Here is an 18,715-nt window from a genome sequence, read left to right as displayed (position 1 = left end):
CTAAAAGAATAAAAGAGGACGTTCTGAAACCGCTGACTTTTCACAAAGACAGCCTTGGCTTTGGATTCTGTGTAAAACTGCAGGTCCTTGGGCTATGATCATGATATCATCAATGGTTATGATCTGATGAAAAGTCCGGCTCCATAGCTAAATGGTTAGTGTGCTGGCCTTTGGTCACAGGGATCCCGGGTTCTATTCCCCGCAGGGTCGTGAATTTTAACCATCATTGGTTAATTTTGCTGGCACGGGGGCTGGGTGTAGGTCGCCGACAGGCATCAAATCAAAAGACCTGCACCTGGCTAGCCGAACATATCCTCGGACACTCCCGGCACTAAAAGTCATATACCATTTCATTTCATCTGATAAAAAAGGTTTATAGGACTGCTGTTTTCAATTTCAAAACTGCTGCCAATTTTTTCAGTACTTTCTGATGTACCTATATATATTTTTAAAACTAAAAGTAACCTGCATACTTTCTTCTGTATTTTCAGAGACGTATTTAGCTCCTGGGTTGCTTCCAATCAGAACCAATCGCAGAACTTCTCGACTGTGAAATAAGTAAGACTCGACCTGGTGTGACGCAATGCGACACAAGATGCAGCTGTTTTCTCATTCATGTGAAGATCGACTAGCCTTTGTGTGGAGTGCAAGTGTGTGTGGGGAAAGAAAAACGTGTTTGTCATCATTTTTAGTTACAAATGCTGAGAAGATGAAGGGCGGGGCAAAGAGGGGAAAAAAAATTGGTTGGAGCAGGGGTAGTTTTCTCATCATTGTTACACTGGAAATTCTATACATGTATATATTAAATATATATATAAAAATTACTTGGTATACTTATAAAAGAAATATAAAATCGACACGGTTCGAGTGTCTGTATATTTAAATAGAGTACCTTATTATCAAACTGATAAAACGCGGCCAAGATGGAGGATGAGCGGAGAGATGGGACGTTTGTTAAGAATAAAGTCTCTCTTCTTTTCCTTATTCAAACAGAGTGTAAATCATAGAGCATGGAGGTTTAAATGTTGAAATAGGTTAAAGGAAGAAAATATCAGATGCTAATGAAGTGCACCGGTACTTTAATAAAATGAATTTTTAAGAAGTCTTGATGATGCAGGGAGCAAACCTATAATTCGAACTTCATTCTCAACAGTGAATGTCACAGAGTTCATGCAGTATCCAAATACTCCTTATTCGATGCATTTTAGTTCACATGTTAATTTTTGTGGTTTTGCTAATCTTACTCTCAACAGTGCTTGTATCAAAGGAATGCCAGTACCGTGTTTTCACCTTGACTAATATTAAGAGAGAGATATGGTTTGTTCAAAGCAAAATCATCCAGTTGGGTGTACATAGTTTCTCATTATTACCCTTTCTCCAGTGTACCTCATTAATCACTGTGTTTCTTTACGGATCTCCTTTTCCATATCTTGTTCTTCAATAGGTCCATTCTTTGTAATCGCCTGTTTTGGCATTCTTTGGTTCATTCGTTAAATATGTCCTGAACTTCTCAGTTCATCTTTTCCTATTATATCTCAGTTTAAGAGTTGGAACAAGTAGGCTCTCATTTACCTTCCCAAGGCTGTGGAATTCTTCTAGGAATTCTACTGGCATTGTTGTTAGGAAACAATGCTATGAGGATACAGTATTGTATGGCGTTATGTCCAGTTTAAGAGAAACTACGATACATCATCTGAAAGTAAAACTATTGTATGTGTTACTGAAAGCAATCATACAAGGCAGTGCTCATGAAAATAAAATTTAACTGCCTAACGGTTGGAAAAGAAAGTGACCATATGCAGAGAGAAAGAGGGAGATTGTTATTTGATATGGTACAAATATAGTAGTGGACCAAATTTAGACTAATGTGGTGTGAAATTGTGAATTTTTTGGAAAATGACGGAAGTTACAAGACTTATTAGTAGAGATGTGAAATTATAACATTTATTTTTCCAGTTTATAGCAAAAATATTAAGAACAGCATTCTGTAGCATTAAGTGGGCCGTTTTACTGTGCAGGAATAACTCTTGGAGGATGATGATCCTATAGCAATAATTATTTGAGAGAAATAGCTTTTGTTGGCTGTAACCTGTTACGTTACTTCATCAGGCCTGTTTGAGAAAGGTAAATGAAATTAAGAAATTAGGCCTTTATGAATGTTCATATATAATCCAATATTACAATGGTCATTTTAACTATCGAGACTTGTAATAGTTCCAGACTGTTACCCATATGTTACTGTCACTCGCAGGAAATAAATTTATGTTCCATCCATATGCACATTCATAAGTTGAGGACGACCCATTTTGCTTTCTAGTGAAACCCTAAATGAAGGTTCATTTTCAAATTTACAACAAGTAGCAATTTTTAAAATTTAAAATCACTAGTTGAAATATTACAACTTGCAAACAGCATGCGCCTTCATATTGCTGTGCTTCCTTTCACCCTTCTTAGTAAACGACACCCATATGGAGCTGATGACCTAGATGTTAGGCCCCTTTAAATAACAACCATCAACGATCTCCATGTCGGAGACTAAGAACATCGGAGGTATACTCTCTATATATATATACTATATAGCAGATATAAGTAAAGATCAATATTGTACGTGCGTCGTTTACGAATATGAGCTGACTTCGCGATGAAGATTCCAGGCATATCATATGAAAGGACAAATTTTAATAAAAAAAAGTAATACTAATTCTTTGAAATAGTTGAAAATACAGTTCACCACCATAATATCTGCATATAACGTGAAGTTGCAGTACTGGAACTGGTCTTAAATGATTGCAGTTATGATGAGACATAATAAAAAAATGGTGCAAAAAGCATGTTTTCTATTTTAATTTTTTCACCACAGTTGTAATATTCTCATGCCTCCGCCAGTTAGCACGTCTCTGTTTGTACAAAAGGAACTAGTTTCGACTTGACAGTTGGGTCATCATCATCCATTGAACTTAATGTAGCACCAGAATGGGAAAGCACATCATTTTATGTTGTATATCTTCTTCTTTAGAGTTTGTCCCGCCTGGTGGCAGGGTTCACTGTGTGGATTCGTTGTCTCCATTTAATTCGGTCTCTGGTCCTGTCTGGATATAGTCTTACAGCTTTCAGGTCGTTGTGCACTGTATCGGCTCATCTCTGTTTTGGTCATCCCTTGTACCTCTTTCCAGAGATTTTGGGTGTATACACTGACTTTGCCAATGTATTGTCTTCTGCACGCAACACATGCCCAAACCAGCGCAGGCGGTTTTCCTGCATTTTCTTCTGGATCTTACAACGCCAAACTTTTCTTAGTATCATTTGAAATATGATCCAATATTCATGAAAATTTAATTTATTGGATATCATACCAATATATTACCAATCTGATCTCAGATATGTTAAAGGATTCTACAAACAATGTGGTATTATTTAAAAATTTGACCATTAGAATGTGTCTCTTTGAATCTACATATGCCACGATTGTATTTCAATTTATGTTTACAGCTATATCAATATCTGATGTTTCACCAATGTATTCTCTGATATGTTTTTGATGTTACCATGTTTACAGTTGGCCAACAACAATAATTAAGAATGTATATATTACATCATCTATTATGTGCTTTTCCATTTTGGTTCTAGGTTAAGTTTAACGGATGATGAAGACCCATCTGTCAGGTTGAAACTAGTCCCTTTTGTACATACATATATATAATACAGTAGTTTAGTAAACAATTATTTGGTATTGATTACATGGAACTAGAACCCTTGCCATAGTTGTCTAACATCAATACGTTACATGAAACTGATCTACTTTGATATCAGTTAACTTTTATTTGATTAACTTGTGGAGTATTGTTTCTGACAAAGAGGCATTCTTCTATACCAGTAGGCGCACGTCTTTTTGTGTTGGAGCTGATGATGAAAATGTTGTTGGCCTCTTAGCAAGGAAATTGGGAAGGATCAAATGGATCTGTTGTTTCAAGTGTTAGTCTAACTAAACAAATCACATAGCTATGAAAACTTCATTCAGACTGTAAATCCATAAATACAGAAGAAATTTAATTTTCATGTCAAGTCAATTACATCATTACAAATAACTGGCTAGCGTTAGTTATCATGCTATGCTCTTAAGGCATGGTCATTTATTTAATTATTTTTTGAGAATTTGTAGTATAGTGTGTCTCGCGGCCTATCCCAGTATGTAGGATTAGTGTCGGGAAGAGTATCCGGCCATAAAACCGGGCCAGTTGGGAGGGGGGTTGTAGCCAGGAAAAGGAAGAGTATCTGGCAATGAAGTACAGCTGTCGGTCATCCTATACATCATGCATCTCCGTTCAGTTTTATTCCAGGAAGCTTCTTTCATGTATTTGACATCATCTAACCAATGTGGTTTTGGCCTTTTAGTTCCTTTTTTGCTGCAAGACATCCTTATCTGGGGGGGGGAGGGGGGCACATCTCATTATCCAGTCAAAGTAGGCTAGGTCTCACTATACTCAGTTCCAAGGAGATTGTGGCTTGATCTAGTCCAAGATTTTCATATTGCTAATTCTGCCTATGGAATTCTAAAAGGACATCGCCAACACCGAAGCATTGAACCTTCTGTCAGCTTTTTTCGGGGCCCAAATTTTGCAACTAAGTGGTTTTGTTTACAGAGGATAATAAGAGTAGTTTACCTTGATTTACAAGAAATTTGTTATAATTAATTGTAGAATAGATTAACATTTTGTAAGTTTGGAATAGATTAACATTTTGTAAGTTCATACTCTTATAGCTTAATAAAAAATCTAATTAAGAATTATTTTTCTTCAGTTCATGTCAGATAATTGTTGAATATTTTGTGATAATCTATTATAAATATATTACTGAAAAATGAACCTTCATGCCTACTCTTCTAATTTCCATATCTACATATGGTTTACACTCTGTCAAACAAAAGTGAGGGATTTTAGCAGAACGACATAAGATAAAAGTATTATCTTATAAACAACTAATAAAAAATGATTATATAAAAATATATTATCTTGAATACTTTATGGACAGCTCTAATCTTACTGTCATTTGTTGCATGTTCCAGATGAATGTAGTCTTAAGAGGTAAAAAAAAAAAGATGCAATTGTTCCCCTCCCCCATCACTTTAACTGACTTAAAAAGAAGAATCCTTTGCAGAACTTGTAAAACTGTCGTATATTGTTACTACTTCGGAAAAAAAAATTACGGAAAAATCTCTTCCCCCCCTCCTCTTTTGTCAGAAAGATAGTAAGCTCTGCTCGGATGATCATCAATGTTGCTGTTAATTTCCTGGAGTCTATATATATAATATATATATTATTATTATATAATAACTAATAATAAAAGGTATATTAATAATAATGTAGTATAATAAAACTAGCGTATAGTTATGAAAGTGTGGTGGATAAAGGAAAGTAAAGAAGGGAAGACTATAAGGAAAGACTATCAATTCACCACATCGGAGATCTGTTCCTTTTTAAAAGTTTTAGAGTGCGTCTTTCCTGATATCTCCTTTCTTTTAAAAGAGGTTTCAGATTGTATTTGAAGACAATGGAAGGCTTATTTTTATATCTATCATGTCTGAAAGAAGAAGTAACAAAAAAGATGTTTAAGAAAAAAATGAAAAGTGTTATGAACTTTTCCTATCCTGCAGGATACGACGGATGTTTACAAAAGTGTTTTGTATACCTCCAAATGGACAGGACATTATTGAGTGAGATCTGACTTTCAAAAGAACAGTGTAGCTAAATAATAGTAATAATTATCATTATTTAAAAAAAGTGCGGGTGAATTTATATAATGAAAAAGAAAAATGTTTTGCTATTTCCCACATATGTTTTTTCCAACTGGTTGTTCATCTTCGTTGGAAACTATTTAGGAAGTAAGACATCTTTGGAAATAATTAATAAAACAAAGAAAGCCTTCTTAAGTGACATATGAAATGATTACCAACTTGGCAGCAATGCATAAAATAATAAACACATTCCAGAAAGACTTGCTGACTGACTGGGAAATTTGACAAAGTGGAGAATTAGGAATGATGGAACCAGAATGTAGTAGTACTTTGCTGATTCAGTCTAGAATCTTATAACTGCCCTGCATGTAGGGTCTTTATGTTCCGAATCTGTACACAAGTGTAAGAATGGATGGGAGAATTTTGTGAAAAAAAATATCATGGACCAATGTAGAAAGGCTTTCCCCTTCAAACTGTAATATATTTTATTTCTTCTTTTAAAAAAATTAAATTGAAATTCCTCTGTCTGTCTCTTTATTTTTGATTCGCTCGGACGATGTACTTATGGCACACGTATGGAAAATATATTCAAAGAATTTAAATACAGTTTTAAGATTGTTGAGGGAAATGTATTTATTGTAGGCCAGTAAGCATGCTGTCAGTTCCTGGACATTACAGCTTCGGATACATTTTTTTTTTTTTTACTGTAGTTGGTCATACTCCTTTGACAGGGATTCACTCGGATTTTGGAGGCAATCGTTCATGATAGTCGTCAAATTGTAAATTAATTTATAAGGATGAGAGTCATAGCAGACGTAATACATGGACAGAATTGGTGCTTACCACAATGATTTCTTCTGTTTCCACTTTAAGTTGGTAAATTATTACCACAAAGTCTTTTCTCTACACAACTTTCTTTTTTGTAAACTGCTGTCACAATATTTCTTCTCTAACATCCTTGAAACAACTTTCTTCAACTCTTCTTTGAATTCAAATTTCAAAATCTTTTAGTCCTTGTTATATGAGGAAAAAACATCTTTCCCTGTATTCTGTAAATCTATAAAAGGAAAGTTACCACAAGTGTGAAATTATGTTGAAAATATTAATTTTTTAAATTGTGGAAATTTACATGAAAGATTAGAAGCGGGGGAAATTTGCTAGTCCATATTTGTAATGATGTGATTAATAAATTTCTTGTGCCATGAAGTCATGTCTGAACTGAATCTTAGTTTATGGTGAAAATGAGTTTTATTTTAGAAGTGTTATGGAAGCTTTCAAAGAATGTTATTTGCAGCATTTATTAAAATAATTTAGATTTGTGACAAATCTGAAAGTCTGTTGTACAAAAACCAATTAAAAGTATTTAGATTTTGTTTGAGTTTCCTGTATATTGCAATATGATCTTTTCTCTCACTGTATACATTTTATCAAAGTATTAATTGTTTGTTTTAAAGATGGAATTAATAAAAAAAGGAATATATATAAAAATAAGACCAGCATAAAAGAAGTATAGCTGTAAATTACAAGAAAGAGAATATAGGTCTCAAAAACTAGTGTACAGAAATATTGTTTTTCCAAAGAAAATAGTAGACCCTTGTACTAATTCATTTTTAATGAGTGTCTATAATTTTCTTGTTTTATTATTATTTTTGATTTTCAGTCATTTATTAAAAAGGGAAAAAGATATTGTTTTTATGATGTGCATTTGTGATCTTCAATAAATCTTTTTGACTCTTCTGCAGCGGAAAATGAACAGTCCGCTGCACGAACGAGTCGTTCATTTCTGTAGTAGTGCACAATGATCAATTAGATGTAATTGTAAATGCATTATAAACAGTCTAAAATATTATAAAAATGAAATAAACAGACTTTATGTGTGGTTTTAAGTCTGGGATATTATTTATTTCTACTGTCACAAAGTTTGATTTTTAAAAAATACAGCTTAACCCTTTCACTGTCTTAAGCACGCTGCTTTCCCTTCCTTATGGTATCGTAACATTCCTGTAAAGATACAGCACTTTAAAGAATGATGTATGAACTGAAAGCAGTTTTTAAATATCGGGACAATTAAACCCTTTACCCACTCTTCTGGGATCTCTTTCTTCCTCCAGATTATTCTAAGTAATCTATACGGTATCCTCTATCTATACAGTATTGAAGAGTATCCTCCTTAGCACGTTGTATAAATCCTGATAATAAATAACAAAATTGGAGCCACTCCAAATGGTGCTCTGACATCCTGGTTCCTTACGTGGTCCAATTTAGTGCGTCCCAGAGACCACTGAAGCATCCTCATTTCCATGACATGGAGATGACTATTAATTAACACATGCTACTTCCCCTTGTTTTTGTTAAAGGAATATGCATAGAAAACTTACTGTATATTTCAAAGCCAGATCAGCCTCTGCTTTATTTATTAGTTTCCTGCCAGTCTTCTTCGGCAAATAATGCCATTGGACTTTGAACAACGTTCCAGCTATTATAGAAAGTAGGATGCACTCATTCGTATTATCTCTTCATAGTCTAGTTAGTTGCCTTTTTACGTTGCACCGACACAGATAGGTCTTATGGCGACGATGGGACAAGGAAGGGCTAGGAGTGGGAAGGAAGCGGCCGTGGCCTTACTTAAGGTACAGCCCCAGCATTTGCCTGGTGTGAAAATGGGAAACCACGGAAAACCATTTTCAGGGCTGCCGACAGTGGGGTTCGAACCTACTATCTCCCGAGTACTGGATACTGGCCGCACTTAAGCGACTGCAGCTATCGAGCTCGGACTGTTCATAGTCAAAAGCAACCTTAAGTACTCACGAGTAAAAACAGTAACGGCAGGTAATTGTTCACATATACGTTGTATGTTGTAACAGTTCTATAACAGCTTACCTCAACCTGTAGCAAATTTACTCTACTTTATTTTGGATTGAATAATTTTCTTTTTGTTAGACCAACCGTTCAGGAGATATTTAGAAAAGAAAAACACAGAAAAGGTAATCAAAATTGGATGTCTTTCAATTCCAAGGGGCGCACAGTGGTGCGCCAAAGTCGAAAACTTGGATTTTACATTTACAGGCTGAACAGTAATAACATGCCAAAAAATCAAAACTACCAGACCTTTTACACACCGAAGCCTTATGTTCAGGACAATTTTACTGGACTACTCGTGCAAGTCTTCCTCATTTTATCACTAATTGGAGCCACTCCAAATGCTGCTCTGATATTGTGGTTCCTTATGTGGTCCAATTTAGTGCATCTCAGAGGCCATCAAAGTATCCTCAATTCCATGACATGGAGATGACGATCATGTTTTAGAAAATTTTTGTTTTGAGAGTTGCAAAAACTCACCCCCGTATAATGCTGCTGGACGAATGGACATTCTGTAAATCTTTGATTTTAAGTACAAAGGGATCTTCCGGTTGAAAAGGACTCCCGTAACTCTGTGCCACTTCATCCAGGCTGCGTTTATTCTGTTCCATGCATCTGGTAGTATATCGTAGCCTGAAACAATGTTAAGTCACAGTCTTTATTTGCCCAAGTGACTTCTCCAGTGTTGGACTAGCTGTTGTAGCTCTTGCTGAGATTCACAGAAGACCATGATATCACCAGCATAAACCAGAGTCCAAGGATTTGGTGTCTGCAACTTTGCAGTTATGGGGTAAAGACATAGGATGAACAAAACCTGAGATAGAGCCGATCCCTGATGGTCATCTACTTGGATATTAAATACTGCAGATATTACCGCAGCACATCAGACATAGCTGGTGACATTCCGTTATATCGAGCAAGTGCCCGCGCGATTTGGGTCGTGTAGTTATCAGCTTGCATTTGGGAGATAATTGGTTTGAACCCCACTGTTGGCAGGCCTGAAGATGGATTTTACCGGGCAAGTTTGCTGTGCTGTTAGGGTTGCGGGCTGTACCTTAATTAAGGCCATGCCCACTTTCTTCCCACTCCTAGGCCTTTCCTATCCCATCGCCGCCATAAGACCTATCTGTGTCAGTGCAATGTAAAGAAAATTGTTAAAAAAAGGACATTCTGATATAGGAGCTGGAGCCATCAAGCATAAACGTTTGGTACAATGTGCAATCTGAATGCGTGCCAAATAAGATCATGCAGCACTCTGTCAAATGCCTTTTCAAGATCCAAGAATACCACATGTAGTGGTTTCTGTTTCTCTTGGTGGTGTTCCTTTAGGAGCCGTGCAGCATATATGGCGTTGACCATTCCTAAACCTTTTAAAAAAAACCCACATTGGTCTTTTGCTAGTTGCTTTACGTCGCACCGACACAGATAGGTCTATGACGACTATGGGATAGGAAAGGCCCAGGAGTTGGAAGGAAGCGGCTGAAGCCTTAATTAAGGTACAGCCCCAGCATATGCCTGGTGTGAAAATGGGAAACCACGGAAAACCATCTTCAGGGATGCTGACAGTGGGATTCGAACCCACTATCTCCCGGATGAAAGCTCACAGCTGTGTGCCCTTGAGCGCATGGCCAACTCGCCCGGTCCACATTGGTTCAGAGTGACATCAACAGTATTACAAAGATGCAAGTTCCCCCTGATTAGTGTTATTAAAGGATGGTCGTCCTGTTGTTCTTTCTTTTAAACCAAAAATCACCACCACCATCTTGAGATCCAGAGGACAGCACTGCACCACTGATCCCCACAGGGGGCACAAGTCATGTACAGAAAGACAAGAACAAGAAAAGGAACACATAATGGCGGATGAGAATAGGAAAAGGGAGCAGGGGAAAGAGGAAATAAGGATAAATATGAAAACACAGGACAAGGACAATCTTAATTGTGTAAACATGTTAACACTCGTATTTTAAGCAATACAAGTGAAAAATGTGTAAATGATTCCCTACTTTCATTTTCATACAGAATTACAGTGAGATGTATTGAATGCGCTATTTAATTCCCTATACTTTTACGTGTTAAAAATACGCTGAACAGTGGACACTCTTCAACTATGGACATTGGACAACTCTTAAAGGACAGTTTGGACTAATGATGGGTAGTTTGAGACGGGGTCTCGAGATTTCTAGAGACTAGTGCAGGCACTGTTTCTTGCGAGATCTAGAGATCTCTAGAGCAGTGTCCCTGCATTGTGTGGCAAGCAGCGTGTCGTAGGCCTACAGATAGATGGAAGTGGATGTTGTTTGTGCCGAGTATGCGAATAGCGAACCACGGGCTTTCTCCATTCTGTAAATATGTGTCAACAAGCGACTATGGTGTTCATTTCTTTCATTTCTACCGAGGTCTATTTTGATGCACTGTAACATAATTATAAAGGATACACATTCTGGCATTGTATGAAGTAGGCAAAGTACAGAAACTGACGGCTACTCTATGTACACTTACCTTGATACTAGAGGCGTGCATTATTCGAACTCGAGGCAGGGTAAGATTCGCCCCCTATGTATATGCAACCACCATTATGCACAAGTGGAACGTGTAATCTAAAATACCTGAGCTTGCTCCAATTCTTTTGACAGGTACGTGTACATCATTATCAGACCCCACATTCAATATCATATGACCACCGCCTGTGTTTACCGATATTTTGGTGATGAAGAAAATAATTCCTTACAATATTATAGAATATTTGTGTCATAAGTAGGTACTTTGGTATACGATGGTGCAATATGTGATTGTGTCTAATTGTACACGACAGCTTTAAGATGATGTCCGAAACACAACGCAAGTCGTGGGTGTAGGTTATTTTGAAGAGATGTCACATAGCACAGCCCGCTGTGTTGTTTATTCAAAAGAAATACATCAGCAGAAATACTTCTGAGATGATCTGGCACTTAAAAACACATAACATCGCTGAAGGGGAATCGTCACAGAGAAAACCTGTGGCCTGGCCTGCATCACAAGAAGATATCCTGTTGACAGCAATTGTAAGGTATCCAGGTAGGTGTACATACATTTAGAGTTATTTACAAATTTTGCAGGGTTATTCAGCTATAGATATAGCCGGCCCCCGCAGTGTAGGAGTAGCATGCCTGCCTCTTACCCGGAGGCCCCAGGTTCACTCCGCCTACGTGATTATAATTGAGGAGCTATCTGACGGTGAGATAGCGGCCTCAGTCTAGAAAGCTAAGAATAACGGCCGAGAGGATCTGTTGTGCTGACCACACGACACCTCAGAATCTGTAAGCCTTTGGGCTGAGCAGTGGTCGCTTGGTTAGCCATGGTCCTCCGGGGCTGTTGTACCATGGGGTTTGCTTTGGTATTCAGCTATAGCTCATTCCATGATAAGAAAACAGTATTGCTCTTATGACAGCAGGGTTGCCATATTGAACGGTTCTGCTCAACACCATCATGGGAAAACCGCGGCACATAAATTTGTAAAATTCCGTATATTTAAGTTTAAAACAAAAAGTGGAAGAAACTAAGCTACAAACTATTTTTAGAACTAACGGGGATAGGGTTTACAGGGGCTATTCTTGGTTTGAACAGGAAAAACCTCAGCAATGAACTGTAAGGCAAATTGGAGGAGAAAATAGACAAATAACTTTTGTGGGCTCGAGGGATGCGGGACACATTTAATTGCATTTAATAAATTTCTCAAGGCAATAAAGACTAGAAAACCAACACAACAAATACTGTAGATGACTACAAAAGATGCACAGTATTAATGTAAAGAAAGAAATCACACACAGGTTTATCACCTAACTCTCACTCAACACAAAACAATTATGTACTGATTTAAAGCCTAAAAACACACGCGCAACAAATACCGGTAAATACTGTAGATGACTTCATTGCAGAAGTGAGCTGCCGGGGGTCACAGAGGAAAAATTGAAGGAACTCACTAGGAAATGAAGCTAGCAAAGAAGTTAGCTAAGGATAACATGATGGCAAGCATAATTATTGGTCATACAAATTTTAGTGAAAAATGGAAGGGTATGTATAGGAACTTTAAGGCAGAAACAGGTTCAAAGAAGGACATTCCAGGAATCATTAATGAACAAGGGGAGTGTGTATGCAAGGATCTTCAAAAGGCAGAAGTATTCAGTCAGCAGTATGTAAAGATTGTTGGTTACAAGGATAATGTCCAGATAGGGGAGGTGAGTAATACTAAAGCAAAGCAAAGTCACCTCCGTACAGGCCATGAAGCCCCTAGGAGGAGTGGAAGGTAAAGGCTTCCACCATTGTTAACCTCGGCACGTGATGGGGTAGAGTGGTTAGCTCTATGCCCGGCCGCCTTTGCCCCCAGGAATTAACCTGGTACTCATTTTTGGTGTAGGCTGAGTGAACCTCAGGGCCATATGCACCTCCGGAAGTGGAAATCTCGTTTCATAAATTTTACGACTTCCTGACGGGGATTCGAACCCACGTCCTTCCGGGTGAACCGAGCACGCCTTTACCACCTCAGCCAGGCAGCCCCTGAGTAATACTAAAAAAGTATTAAAATTTACATATGATAACAATGGCATTTACAGTAAGATACAAAAGTTGAAAAGTAGAAAAGCAGCTAGAATTGATAAGATTTCTGGGGCTATACTAAAGGCAATGGGTTGGGATATAGTCCATATCCGAAATACTTATTTGATTATTGTTTGGTTGAAGGAGCTATACCAAATGAATGGCGAGTTGCTATAGTAGCCCCTGTGTATAAAGGAAAGGGTGATATACAGCTGAAAATTACAGGCCAGTCAGTTTGACATGCATGGTATGTAAGCTTTGGGAAAGCATTCTTTCTGATTATATTAGACATGTTTGCGAAATTAATAACTGGTTTGACAGAAGGCAGTTTGGGTTTAGAAAAGAGTATTCCACTGAAGCTCAGCTTGTAGGATTTCAGCAAGATATAGCAGATATCCTGGATTCAGGAGGCCAAATGGACTGCATTGCGATTGACCTATCTAAGGCATTTGATAGGGTAGATCATGGAAGACTGCTGGCAAAAATGAGTGCTATGGGACTAGAAAAAAGAGTGACTGAATGGGTGGCTATATTTCTAGAAAATAGAACTCGGAGAATTAGAGTAGGCAAAGCTTTATCTGACCCTGTAATTATTAGAGGGAAATTCCTCAAGGCAGTCTTATTGGACCTTTATGTTTTCTTATATATATCAATGATATCTGTAAAGAAGTGGAATCATAGATAAGGCTGTTTGCAGATGATGTTATTCTGTACAGAGTAATAAATAAGTTACAAGATTGTGAGCGGCTGATGATGATAAATGGGGTTAAAAGTCAGGTTGTGAGTTTCACAAATAGGAAAAGTCCTCTCAATTTTAATTACAGCATTGATGGGGTGAAAGTTCCTTTTGGGGATCATTGTAAGTACCTAGGTGTTAATATAAGAAAGGACCTTCATTGGGGTAATCACATAAATATGATTGTTAATAAAGGGTATAGATCTCTGTACATGGTTATGAGGGTATTTAGGGGTTGTAGTAAGGATGGAAAGGAGAGGGCGTATAAGTCTCTGGTAAAACCCCAACTAGAGTATGGGACACTCACCAGGATTACTTGATTCAAGAACTGGAAAAATCCAAAGAAAAGCAGCTTGATTTGTTCTGGGTGATTTCTGACAAAAGAGTAGCATTACAATGCTAAAAAGAAAAAGATGTTCCACCTATTCAATACAATAATATTGTTGCACGAATTAATGTAGCAACATATTTAATACACTGACTGACAGAGCAAATGCAACACCAAGAAGGAGTGGTTCGAAAGGGATGAAAGTTGGGGAAAAAACAGAGACAGCACGGACGAATAATTGATGTTTATTTCAAACCGATATGCAGGTTACACAATGCGCACGGCATCGACTCAGTAGGATGTAGGACCACCACGAGCGGCGATGCACGCAGAAACACGTCGAGGTACAGAGTCAATAAGAGTGCGGATGGTGTCCTGAGGGATGGTTCTCCATTCTCTGTCAACCATTTGCCACAGTTGGTCGTCCTTACGAGGCTGGGGCAGAGTTTGCAAACGGCGTCCAATGAGATTCCACACGTGTTCGATTGGTGAGAGATCCGGAGAGTATGCTGGCCACGGAAGCATCTGTACACCTTGTAGAGCCTGTTGGGAGATGCGAGCAGTGTGTGGGCGGGCATTATCCTGCTGAAACAGAGCATTGGGCAGCCCCTGAAGGTACGGGAGTGCCACCGGCCGCAGCACATGCTGCACATAGCGGTGGGCATTTAACGTGCCTTGAATACGCACTAGAGGTGACGTGAAATCATACGCAATAGCGCCCCAAACCATGATGCCGCGTTGTCTAGCGGTAGGGCGCTCCACAGTTACTGCCGGATTTGACCTTTCTCCACGCCGACGCCACACTCGTCTGCGGTGACTATCAGTGACAGAACAGAAGCGTGACTCATCGGAGAACACGACGTTCCGCCATTCCCTCATCCAAGTCGCTCTAGCCCGGCACCATGCCAGGCGTGCACGTCTATGCTGTGGAGTCAATGGTAGTCTTCTGAGCGGACACCGGGAGTGCAGGCCTCCTTCAACCAATCGACGGGAAATTGTTCTGGTCGATATTGGAACAGCCAGGGTGTCTTGCACATGCTGAAGAATGGCGGTTGACGTGGCGTGCGGGGCTGCCACCGCTTGGCGGCGGATGCGCCGATCCTCGCGTGCTGACGTCACTCGGGCTGCGCCTGGACCCCTCGCACGTGCCACATGTCCCTGCGCCAACCATCTTCGCCACAGGCGCTGCACCGTGGGCACATCCCTATGGGTAAGGCTGCGATTTGACAAAGCGACCAACCTGCCCTTCTCAGCCCGATCACCATACCCCTCGTAAAGTCGTCTGTCTGCTGGAAATGCCTCCGTTGACGGCGCCCTGGCATTCTTAGCTATACACGTGTCCTGTGGCACACGACAACACGTTCTACAATGACTGTCGGCTGAGAAATCACGGTACGAAGTGGGCCATTCGCCAACGCCGTGTCCCATTTATCGTTCGCTACGTGCGCAGCACAGCGGCGCATTTCACATCATGAGCATACCTCAGTGACGTCACTCTACCCTGCAATTGGCATAAAGTTCTGACCACTCCTTCTTGGTGTTGCATTTGCTCTGTCAGTCAGTGTATGTTATGGGACCGGTTCAAGATATACAGCAAGAGTGCTCAAGAACCTCTATATGAACTTCTATTTTTAATTCAAGAAAAGTGTCATAAGTGTTACAATTGTGTTGACTTCTTGCCATTTTTGTGTCAGCTGATGATGACATTGACATATGTCGAAACCGGTCCCATAACATATTAAATATGTTGCTACATTAATTCGTGCAACAATATTATTGTATTGAATAGGTGAATAGGCTTTTTCTTTTTAGCATTGTAATTATTAGTTCAATACAGATCAGTGATGAAGTTTTTAACTTAAAAAAAAAGAGCAGCGTTACAAAAATGTTGCAAAATTTGGGCTGGGAAGACTTGGGAGAAAGGAGACGAGCTGATCGATTAAGTGGTATGTTCCAAGCTGTCAGTGGAGAGATGGCGTGGGAGGACATCTGTAGACAAATAAGTTTGAGTGGTGTCTTTAAAAGCAGGAAAGATCACAATATGAAGATAAAGTTGGAATTCAAGAGGACAAATTGGGGCAAATATTCGTTTATAGGAAGGGGAGTTAGGAACTGGAATAACTTACCAAGGGAAATGTTCAATAATTTTCCAATTTCTTTGCGATCATTTAAGAAAAGGCTAGGAAAACAACAGATAGAGAGTCTGCCACCTGGGCGACTGCCCTAAATGCAGATCAGTAGTGACTGATTGATTGATTGACAGAGTGAGGGACTACAAGAGGCTTGTACCAGAGCAACACAGAAGAAGCAAAATGAATGTAGACAACGAAGCGTTGGCTGTTGCTGCCATTGTGCTTGCTCGCTACGAATATATTTATGAAAAGTAAAATGTTATGTAGTTATTTTAATAACTCACAGACAAAAATGCCTCACCCTTTTTATCTATCTTTCATAATAAATTACAAAGTACAATATAATTTCCCTTAATCACGAGGAATTATGGGTGTCAAGGGGGGGGGGGGGTTTCACTCCTTGTAGGTCGATAAGAGCAATACTGTTTTCTTAACGTGGAATTAGCTATAGGATGCCCACCACGAATAACTTTTCAAACGTTTAAGATAATGACATTGTGTCTTCACTTTCATTAATGTTATTAAGGGGCTCCTAGTTGAATATGCAGTTCTTTTCTAGGCTTTTGACAAAATTTATCGACATGTATTTCCATATGAGAACTATGAAGCTTACGCTTGTAGTTACTGGGAGATCGCACAGATCACAGCACTAGAGAATTGGTCTCGAGAGTACCCATCACTACCCTGTCGAAAGAATTGGAGCAAACTCAGGCATTTTAGATTACACGTTTCACTAATGTGTGATGGTGGTTGCATATGCAGTACGGCACATCTTGCTCCGTCTCGCGTTCAAATAATGCATGCCTCTAGTATCCAGGTTGGTGTACATTCTATCCACAGTTATTCACAAATTACATGGGGTTATTCAGCTAAGATGTCCATCTCAAATAAGTCGTGAACAGTTTAACATACTGGCATTGTGTTTTCAATTTCGTTAATGGTATTAAGGGGTTCACAGCTGCACATGAAGTATTTGTCCAGGCTTTTGACAAAATTTATCAGCACACACGTTTCCATATGAGAACGTTATTTCATGCAATAACTGTTCATATACTATCAAGTGTACACTCGTAGTTATTGGAACATCGCACAGATTGCAGCACAGGAGGATCGGTCTCGAGCGGGAGCGTTGCCCATCACTGGTTTGGACAGGTTCAAAACTTTATTTTATTTTACTGTCGGTAATCATTTAGTGGAAGCAATTTTAACATTGTCATTGGAAATGCTGCCCGTCCAAGAGCATTTAAATGCAATATGTTAAGACAGACAGTCTTCCTCTATTTTCTAAACAACTGAGATATCTCTCTGAAGTCTTTCGCAGTGAATTGTCAAATGTTGGTGTTTTTAATGATTTCAGAATAAGAAAATGAAGAAGAAACAGTTGCTGTCCCCAAGGAGCCACCAACACATAAAAAATCTGCACGGTGTATTAATGAGTTGGAACATTATGTGATTGTGTACACTGACTGACAGAGCAAATGCAACACCAAGGAGGAGTGGTTCGAAAGGGATGAAAGTTGGGGAAAAAACAGAGACGGCACGGACGAATAATTGATGTTTATTTCAAACTGATATGCAGGTTACACAATGCGCACGGCATCGACTCAGTAGGATGTAGGACCACCGCGAGCGGCGATGCACGCAGAAACACGTCAAGGTACAGAGTCAATAAGAGTGTGGATGGTGTCCTGAGGGATGGTTCTCCATTCTCTGTCAACCATTTGCCACAGTTGGTCGTCCGTACGAGGCTGGGGCAGAGTTTGCAAACGGCGTCCAATGAGATCCCACACGTGTTCGATTGGTGAGAGATCCGGAGAGTACGCTGGCCACGGAAGCATCTGTACACCTCGTAGAGCCTGTTGGGAGATGCGAGCAGTGTGTGGGTGGGCATTATCCTTCTGAAACAGAGCATTGGGCAGCCCCTGAAGGTACGGGAGTGCCACCGGCCGCAGCACATGCTGCACGTAGTGGTGGGCATTTAACGTGCCTTGAATACGCACTAGAGGTGACGTGGAATCATATGCAATAGCGCCCCAAACCATGATGCCGCGTTGTCTAGCGGTAGGGCGCTCCACAGTTACTGCTGGATTTGACCTTTCTCCACGCCGACGCCACACTCGTCTGCGGTGACTATCAGTGACAGAACAGAAGCGTGACTCATCGGAGAACACGACGTTCCGCCATTCCCTCATCCAAGTCGCTCTAGCCCGGCACCATGCCAGGCGTGCACGTCTATGCTGTGGAGTCAATGGTAGTCTTCTGAGCGGACACCGGGAGTGCAGGCCTCCTTCAACCAATCGACGGGAAATTGTTCTGGTCGATATTGGAACAGCCAGGGTGTCTTGCACATGCTGAAG

The 18,715-nt window shown here is 39.5% G+C and overlaps 1 protein-coding gene across 1 annotated transcript in view; it reads left to right on the top strand.

Moving 5' to 3' along the window:
* LOC136884796 (TOX high mobility group box family member 2) overlaps positions 1–7,610 on the top strand; it is a 690,340-nt gene extending 682,730 nt beyond the window's left edge. The window contains exon 12 of the mRNA XM_068230184.1: positions 492–7,610. Within this exon, the coding sequence (XP_068086285.1) occupies positions 492–558 (67 nt within the window). The 3' untranslated portion in view covers positions 559–7,610. The remainder of the gene's footprint in view (positions 1–491) is intronic.
* The last annotated feature ends 11,105 nt before the right edge of the window (positions 7,611–18,715 follow it).

Source organism: Anabrus simplex, chromosome 13 (genome assembly GCF_040414725.1).
Source record: "Anabrus simplex isolate iqAnaSimp1 chromosome 13, ASM4041472v1, whole genome shotgun sequence".
NCBI lineage: Eukaryota > Metazoa > Arthropoda > Insecta > Orthoptera > Tettigoniidae > Anabrus > Anabrus simplex.
The sequence above is the reverse complement of the archived record's forward strand: the minus strand, read 5'-3'. Positions and strand labels throughout refer to the sequence as shown.